The following is a 9,566-nucleotide window of genomic DNA, read 5'->3' as shown; positions in this document are numbered from 1 at the left end:
CATAACTATTTTCTACAACATATTCTAAACTAATTCTCAAAAAAGTCCCATGCGGCTGAACAGACAGCTGAAATTCAGTCATGTGTGCTTGTACCGTATTTGACTTCTGTAAGATCACACTTGTTCTTTGACTTATCGTGTGTCAATCGCTAAAAGGTATACTCAACAAAGTGAAAAAAGAGAATATGAAGTAGTGTGTACCCATAAAGGGAGTGGCTACACTTGAGTAGGTGGTAAGTGGAACTGGGGTATGAGTGTGGGTGTAGGCCTAGTTGATAGGTTTTAGTTTAGTCTTGAAAACACAACAGCAATCAGGTGGCCAGAAGGGGAATGTTAAGAAAGTGTCCCACCCAGCTCCACCAGAAAGTTCAAAAGTTGAATGTTGCTAAAAACACATATCTTTGACTAAGACCCTGAACAGAGTGCTGGTCTAACAAATTAAGGTTCAACATAATTATTTTATGATACATACAGTAACTTGACAGAAAGATAATAATTGCTTGTGTATGTACAGGTACAAAAACATAACCCATTGTCACTTCTGCCTTTTTTGGGTGTGGTAACCACTTAATTTAACTTAAAAGTTGGTAGCATTGTAGTATAAAGTTAACATTTAAGACAACTCCATTCAACCAAAATATAGTGCATCCAAAAATATATAGACATTCATCTTTAATACTAATTACAAATGGGATAGAATCAATTTGGGAAAGACTTGCTTTTTTGATATTTAACATATAGTGAACTTTACGATTTTCAGTAACCAAAGTGATGTTTTCACAATTTTCTGTACATAAATGCATGTGAAGTCTTATTTCTCCCAGGTTTAAATAATTATTTTTAAAGTTTTTTCCTTAATGTTTAATGGCTATTTAAGTAATCTCTTGCACACAGTAACACTCTTTTCTTTCAATATTGTATCCAAAAGATGCTTTATGAACTTCCAAAGTCAATCTCTATGAGCACACACCTCTTCTGCAGTACCACTGATGATTTAATAGTGGCCTAAAAGAAGACTTGAAGATCCAACTTCATTTTCAATCAGATATACATACAGCAGTCGAAAGGATAAAAGATGTCCATTGTCAATGCACACATTATCTGAAAGTATGCATATTCAAACAACCACTGCTGCGTACACTGATCCGTCATTGTTTATGAGCCTGTAACCCATGCTCAGTGCCTCTATGCATTTAGAAAACGTCAGTTCACACTTCAGTCATTATAGTGTTAACCCTATGGCTTCGGAATCTTCTGATATTATCCTTCGATGATGAGCGGAGTTCCTTTGTAATGAAGTAATAACAAATCGCATCCAGACAGCAGGTGACGTTAGCCAGACACATGGTTATTTGAACAAAAAGGCTGATCTTTTCTGTTGTATTGCACTCCTTAAAATAATTTTGGCGAACAAGGAACTGCAGATAAATCCCCAGGTGGCTTGGTGTGAAAGACACCAAGAATACAAACAGGTTGGCATATATGATTCTGATACAAGTCTTATTATTTTGCATGTCAGGGTTCCGCTGTGATTGTTTAAGTGTTCTAATGATCTGGATGGAACAGAAGACCATCACCAGCATTGGGATTAGGAATCCAAAAATTTCCAGACTGATGATTACTGCAGGATTCCAAGACTCCTCCGAAAAGCCATGAAAGCATCGGAGCAGGTTAGCATCTTTATCCTTGTGAAAACTATACACAGGGGATGTTCCTGTCCACACTACAACCCAGATGACAGCACAGACTATAAGTGCCTTTTTTGGCGACCTCAAGACTTTGGCCTTGAAAGGGTGCTTAATCCCAATGTACCGGTCAATACTGATGCACATGATTGTGTATATGCTTCCATACGTGCTGACAAAGTAAAGACTTTCCAGGAAAGTGCAGAACATTTTTTTGTTGACAGACCATTCGTTCTGGGATGCGTGCATCTTGAAAGGCAGGGAGAGCAGGAGCAGGAGGTCCATTAGTGAAAGGTTAGTCATGTAAATGGTTGATTCTGTCCACTTCCTCAGCTGGATGCAGAACACAAAGAGTGCCACTGAGTTCAGGATAAGGCCGAAAGCGAAGGTGGGGATATAGACGACTAACTGTAGTGAATTGGCAAAGGTGTTAACAGTGTCATAGGAGCAGTTGTTCATGGTGAAGCTGAAACAGAGAACATGAGTTGTTTCACGGGGAGGACCATTTGACCACATTTTTGGCAGAATACAATACTTTTCAAAATGAATTACTTAATGCATTTTGGGATTAACCAAAGTAACAGATTAACACCGGTAAATTTACAGAGGGTTATTTACGTTGTCAAAATCAAATACTATTTTCAGAATCTACTGTACATGGTATATTTTGCGTGATTTAAGTGAGACTTAAAACGCAACACTAAATAAAACACCAGTAAAATGAAACACCCAAAATTATATAAAATGAATCAGATTAAACATTAGAGCAAAATCATATAATTCATTTGATACTACTTTAATTAGTACGGCACAACAGAAGTGGAAGTGTCTATAAATCAGAAATTACAATTAGCTTAGTGGCCTGACAAAAAAAATGTGAGAATTCAGGAATGGCACATGACATCTTTTCAGTATTGTTCACCAGAGAAATCACAAAGGAATTAATTACGGCGGTAATTAAGTTTAAAATGAACATAAAATAGTATCACAGACTTCAAGCATAGTACTTGTGAGTAGCCATAGCCGAGACAAACAAATTACTCAATATGTAGTTGTTCCTGTGCTTCTCCAAAACACATCTGACTAACCAAACGTATTTCTGCAACAATTGATATACTGTAGCTTTTAGGTGGCATTTGGTCTCACCCAGCACAAACCAAGAAATTTTTGTACATTTCTTTAGAAGCACAATTTTGTAAATTACGTTTTAAGTAGTTTTAATAACTTTTATTAAATTATTTGTTCATGTTAAAAGAGATGTCATTTCAATTTAGGGTAAGGCCACAAAACGTATGTAATGCCTCTGTCTTTTGCATTGGAAAACATCTCCGAATGATAGGAGAAGAAATGTAAGCCTTTATTATATGATGCTGGTAAGTTTCACATCTTGTGCCTGTAGGATTTTTTGACTAATGGTGTAAAACCACTTTCTTTTTTCACTTGTGTGGGTACAGAATACCCCCCTACACTTAGTCTGTTTTGATATGTCTGTTTACTATGTAGTCTACATGATTTAGAAACCAGCAGTTGACATGGTTTGCAGATTTAAGAGAAGTATGTCTCTCATTCACATAGCATCATTTCCAACAAATCAATTTTAGAGCTATGACTTTTGTCATATTTTTCTGAAATAGCTGAAACCCAAACAGTTGAGTTTCCGCTTGCTTGAAAGACTAATGTATGATGTTTATTGGATAATAAAAAACTATAATGTGACAGCTACTATTATCTCTTTCTGTGTCACGTTGAAATCATTGCCAGCTTTTGACATCTAAGTTCACATCTTTTTGATTTAAAAAAAGTCACACGAAAGTACAATTTTGCACAATAACTCAGTTACATCAGTTAACAGAACAAATCCATCAATACAATTTATGCCTGCAATGTAAAATCTCTACCTCTGTAGTTTAGAAGTCTCTTACCTGAGCTTTATCTGTGAGTGACAGACGGATATAACTGTTCAGTGGCGTTTGTTTTGTACAAGCTTTCAGACTTCTGTTGTCTGCAGCAAGTCCAAGTACCACTTCCTATTAAGTGAGAACCATGCAATCTCCTTATAGTACTGAGAAGGAGGAGTGTTCAAATTGATATAAGTATCTCTATCTTTTAATTCTAAGGCTTTATAAAAGTATAGTTAGATTAAACAATCTTCAAGTTAATTCAATGATGGGATATTTTTCACAGTTTCCATTTATTTAAAAAAAAGTCTTATTTTTTTATTCAAATGATAAAAGCGTAGTAGTAGTATTTTAAAGTAAATACCTTAAGGAAAAGTGCTGCAAATTTCATGGGTTTTACAATTAATACTCACTGGTGTCTGATTCTGAAAAAAATGGTTTGCGTGACAAGATTTCTTTTGTGGTATAAGAATTTTTCCTTGTGGGTGTATACATGAAAGGCTAACTAAGAACTTGAATATCTTTACTTGCTATCTGAAGACATGCTCATTCTCATTTTCGTTAAACTTAAACAGCTGTTTAGAGCCAACGATGGTTTTGTTGTAAAACGAAAAACCTAAATGATTTAAAGGTCAATTTTTATTGTCTCATATTTACTGTATGCTAATGATACTGTGATTGTTCATTTTTAAATCTAATAGTTGTTTAAAAGAAATACTAAGCTATAGTGCTTATGTGTACTTCTAAATTACAAAAACATTTTAATTTGTTAACCTTTGATACAAGTAGCAAAATTGATGTGTTCAGGAATGAGTGTTTATATTAAATGAAAACACCTGTAGAAGCAAGAGAGCACATCTATGGAGAGCAACAAGTTGAAACACCCTTCCTCACTCTCTGTTAAGATTTTACTGGGTTGAATAAGACTTAAAGTTCATTATTCAGAAGTGAAATACTGTTTACATCACACCAAGAAATATTTTTGAGTAAGTGACATTTGTTTCTCCTGTAATACAATTCTTCAAGTATGATTACACTAACCCCATCATTAACATACAGTATTAAAGTCACACAACTGGGTATCACTGGCTACTCCGTTCTGTGTCTGGTAAGCCTATAAACAATTTATATTTACATATTTACATTTATTTTTACTCATTTTACTAGACCTTATTATATCTCTAGTATTAAACAGCATTGCAGCATTTATTTCAAACTACAATATGAAATAAAAGATTGAGATGGTCTAACTGCAGGACAAGTTGTAATACTTTTAGGCACCCTAAATTCATAATCTGTCACAGTTAATAAAACCCAAGCTACTTTGTATTAATAATTTTGAAGCTAATCATTAATATTTTTGTTACTTTTTTATATTTGTTTAATTGACATAGGACTAGATGCTCTTTGTTTTTTCCAATGAAATATTTGAGTATTTAGTTTATTTTAAAGTAGAATTACTTTCTGATGCTGTTAGTGTGTAGAAAAATAGTGATATGTTAATAATGCAATTGTAATTTTCCTTGTCGTTTCAAAAGAGCTGTAAGAATCAGAATGATAAATCTGTCACTTTACTGCAGTTCATTTTTATTTAATTTGAGATTTTTCTGTTATTTTAAATAATGTATTGATTAGATTTTAAATTCAAGATTTTAAATTCAATTTTGATTTCTATATTTACAGTTTATGATAATTTGAGATTTTCAAGAATTAAAAACTTAATAATAATAATTGCCCTAAAGCTGTATTAAGTTATTTATTTAGTGCCCCTTTTGAAATTTCACTACCTACAGTCCCTGACTTCTTAAAATTTTAGTGAAATAATAACCCAGTTTGGTCACAGATTATACTGCATAAAAATTATCTATTGTTTTGTGCTCAGATTGCCGATCACTCAGTCTACATTTTATCCTGTGTAAAGACATACTTTATCTTCTCTCGTCTACATTGTAGACATACAGCAAACTAGAACTTGCTTTTTTGCTATTTGTCTAATCTAGGCTTTTACAGGCAAGAATAAGTGGTTGCTTTGAAAATACTCTTTGTACAAGTCCTATAAAACGGAAATTAGGAAAATGTTTCTTCATTCCCAAAAACACAGCAAATGGTTAAAATGTTGCTGACATCTTTTACCTTGTGTAATGTCTCATTTCCCTTTGTTTTGTTGCTCGGCTGAAAGCTTTAAATATCCTTTGTTCTCTCTTCCGCAAATAGTACAGGTGTAAAAATAGAATACTATTAACATACTTAAATACTTCCTATACTCCCACATCATAATAATAATGCTTTTTGAAGTTAAGTTTGATTGTGTTGGAGACTTTTTTCACTGTAAAACGGCATGTTCAATAGGAAATATACCAATTCCTAATTCTACCCTGCACTTGTGATGCATGTTGTTTTCAAGATTAAATTGTTCATTTTCTGTTGTACCTTCATTAAATACATTTTAATTGCCAGGACTTGCAGCATTACCTACAGAATCAGGAACATGCAAAAGACCAACTACAGTAGGTGTGCTGCAGTAAATGTTCACCCTTTTAACTCGAGAAAAGCATTCTTGCCACCTCACCCACAAATTGAAAAAGACAGTGTAATGCTTACCAATTCCAGAGCCTAAAAATCGAGAGATTCATCAAGAACACAAACTCCATTAATCTCATCTGGCAAACTGCAACAGAGAAAACAAAATCATATGCACCATTAATAAATGCTTTTTTTATTTTTATGTAAGAGTAATTTGCAAAAAAATTAACTTTCCTGCACAGGGGATTTTATATATTAAGTAATAATAGGTTCTTTAATTAACCGTTCTGACTAAATATAAGTTCTCAAAACTTCCCACTGAAAAAAAAGATAAAGATTTGTTTGTAAACAAGTCAGGAACGGGCCTTTGATTGTGATGAGGAAGTCACACCTCCTCCTTGAAGATTTAAAGAAACACAGTTGGAATTCCTGTATGATTTTTAAAAATCTTTTTATGTTCCAGATTCTGCAATGTCTGTCTCATTTTGGTGGTAGTGTTGTTATGCCATGGCCATATACTGTAGATATTTACTATGGTCACATTCATTTAACATGAATAAAGGAGGGGGTTTCCGTCATTCTGTCATCTCAATTTCAGGCCTTTAATTTTATTTGCTTAAAATGAGTCATATCGGTCATTAATTTCTTTATTTGTGTGGAACACAAAGATGTGGACCAAATAGTATAAAAAGGGCAAATAAGGTCTTAGGAGGTTTTTCAAAAGAGACAGGGCCATGTGACTACAATTCCTCATTTACAGTTTAATAAAACTGATACAAGTGTCTAATAAGACCTATTCTTAAAAATACAAAAAAAACCTGGCAAGGGCTGTATAGCCTGCAAGTATGTAAAGTAATACTTTTATTTCAAGTCTTTAAAGCACTTAATAATCACTTGTTCCCATAGATTATTGTGCTTTATTGGAGGTGGAAACTTGGGCTGACACTGCCAATTCCTTTCAAGGTTTTGAATACTGTATGCAATTTTGGTTGGTATTTACATTAAAGACATAGTAGCTCAGGAATCAATTCAAAGACCAGGATCAAAATCAAGTTAACAGGTAAACATAGAGGAGTATCCTACAGAGACAGGTTAAAGAACTTTGACCTTTAGCCGTGACTTAAGGCTTTTATATACTGTACTAAGATCAAATCAATTCTCATTCTCCTTCATTCTAGACTAAAGATAATTAACTCCTTTATTCTATCCATATGATAATTCCCCTCAGAACAGGAACCAATCTTGCCTCTTTTTTCTGAGCACTTTTTAACTCTATATTATCCTTTATGTGTCATTGTGACCAAACCAGTACAAAAAAGAGTAGTAGTGTAGTGCATTTTAAAAACTGAGCATCTCCTGGTCTTGATATAAATTCAATTGATATGCCCAAGGACTGAACTTGCTTTATCGTCTTGATGGGGACATTGAAGGATCTGCATTAGCACCCAGGTTGCTTATATGCTTACTATAGGTCAAAATCATCCTTGTGACATCCAAGCATAGTGTACAGTATACAGTATCCCTGTGTGTAATCCTGTGTACATTCTTGGGTGGATCACTTTGCACTTGTTGATGTTAAATTTCATTTGCCTTGTATCTGCTCAGTCTGTGTTTTTGCCATAATCTTTTTGTCATTAACTTGCCACTTTTTCTGTAATTGCTATTGACTGTATTTTAGGATAATCTGCAAAATCATCTTGTTTGGTGTCTCTGCTGCTAGAATTTAAATGTAGCTGATATAGACAGAACGACCAAAAAGTTTAAAGTGAATCTCTACAGTACAGTATATGACTGCTTACATCTACAGTGTCGAAGCAGAGGTTCTGCCCTTTATAAAGATGCGCTGAATCACGATTAGCTGTGAATTAATTCATTCTTCTTGGAAGCACTGCCTTATTCTTTCGTAGTTTTTTTTCTGAAATGATTACTTTGAGCTGTTTAACAGTCAACACTTAAACACATGAAAGGAACACTTTTCTGGTCCTGCAATATCATCATCAACACTTTCCTGATATAGGGATGTGACTTGAAATTTTGGTGTTGGTAGTGATGATTGAAGCTTGACTGCTTTCACGTTCGTAATGATGAACAAATGTTTGATGTGTGGTGTTGATCTCTGTCAATAATATATCGCCTTCTCACCTTCTGCTTTGTATTTGCCCAAAAAGGTTTGGGCTGTAACCCCAAATCGTCTTTGATCATCAGTGAGTGCTTTGGCCACCCACGTAGCACACTCTTTCTTGAAACCCAGAGATCCAGGTACTGTAACAGTACAGGAATGAAGGAATGAATTGGGGACCATCCATGAAACATATTTTGTGTATAATTCACAAAAGTTCATATTTTATTTATTTACTCTCATATCTTTACTTCTTCAGTTTACAATATGTGAGAGGAAGAGCTAGGAAAAGGTGGAGAAAAAATGGATTCTCTAGGGGTTAAAGCAGAATAATTATAGCTTATTAATGAAATTAGTGACATAGCAATGACTATTATCAGGTAACATTGCTATTTTTCATATGCATGTGACATTTTGAAGAACAAGAAGTGGCTTCTGTGGTATAATCATGTGTGGATGACATAGAAGATGGATTCCTCTGGTTCATTTTCAATTGCTTCAAAACATTTCTTATTAAATATACCTCTTTACACCTTCAATCTATCTTATCTTTGTAATTAGTTGTTGTATAATATCAGAAAGTAGTCTGATCCTGGTAACAGATCAATTCATATATCTACCATTGCTGAAACCAGGTCTAGTTGTCTTCTCCATTTAATGAATGCCACAGTTTGAAAATTTGGATCAGTTTATTTAACATGATTGCTAACTTTACTTTCGTATCACTCTTCTTATTAAACAACATGCTTCTGCGTTTGCAAACACCACAGTTTATGTTCATTAGTTTAGGTTTATGTGTACCACACAAATAACATCTTTCTTTTTTTGCAATAGAAAGATTTCAAACACTTGTGCATCCTTTGAATAGTAAAGTGATAGGGTGGAACCTTACTTATGAGACATGTTGGTATCATTGACTGTGTTGTTGTTGTTTTTTTTGTGGTTTAGAAAAGGCTATGCAAAGGAAGTTTGGCTGCTGATCCCCCAATACCTTAAAATTATCAAAAAGAAAACACTTAAACCATTAAGATAAGTTGATCTCCCCTGCTACCCTGCAAATACTATGAAAAGAACTTGACTATGAAATTTAACATTTTCTTCTTCTTATATTTGCAGTTTTAAATTTCTTTGCTGCATTTCTACTCTTTCAGGTGTTTACTTTTACAGTATACATCACAGGTGAGTTCAATCATGATGCATCACATTGTTATTTTCTTGAACAAATTTCAACCATGACTGTAATACTGTAAAAGTGAAATGTGCCTGCTTTGTACTATTTCAAGTCTGGTTTGCATCAATTCAGCACTTTAGTCAATACACAGCTAACATATTAATGTTGAT

The 9,566-nt window shown here is 33.9% G+C and overlaps 1 protein-coding gene across 2 annotated transcripts; it reads right to left on the bottom strand.

Moving 5' to 3' along the window:
* Positions 1-657: 657 nt before the first annotated feature.
* On the bottom strand, positions 658-6,599 carry LOC148677056 (G protein-coupled receptor 55). 2 transcript variants are annotated; one of them, XM_088617174.1, is made up of 2 exons: positions 6,185-6,599; positions 658-2,151 (listed from the first exon to the last, which is right to left on the bottom strand). In XM_088617174.1, exons 1-2 carry the CDS (start codon positions 6,241-6,243, stop codon positions 1,209-1,211), a joined length of 1,002 nt encoding a protein of 333 aa, XP_088473300.1. In that variant the 5' UTR covers positions 6,244-6,599; the 3' UTR covers positions 658-1,208. The 2 variants fall into 2 exon arrangements, with proteins under 2 accessions (XP_088473300.1, XP_088473306.1); XM_088617180.1 differs by lacking the exon at positions 6,185-6,599 and adding an exon at positions 3,608-3,758.
* Between the last annotated feature and the right edge of the window lie 2,967 nt (positions 6,600-9,566).

This window comes from Lepisosteus platostomus, chromosome 2 (assembly GCF_059453375.1).
Source record: "Lepisosteus platostomus isolate fLepPlt1 chromosome 2, fLepPlt1.hap1, whole genome shotgun sequence".
Taxonomy (NCBI): Eukaryota; Metazoa; Chordata; class Actinopteri; order Semionotiformes; family Lepisosteidae; genus Lepisosteus; species Lepisosteus platostomus.
The sequence above is the reverse complement of the archived record's forward strand: the minus strand, read 5'-3'. Positions and strand labels throughout refer to the sequence as shown.

What these genes read in the sequence shown, in the direction of transcription:
- LOC148677056 (XM_088617174.1), bottom strand. Translation starts at nt 6,243, where the DNA reads ATGAGATTAATGGAGTTTGTGTTCTTGATGAATCTCTCGATTTTTAGG. An exon ending in ATTTTTAGGCTCTGGAATTG is followed by an intron (nt 2,152 to 6,184) that starts GTAAGCATTACA and finishes TCTCTGTTTCAG; the next exon opens with CTTCACCATGAACAACTGCT.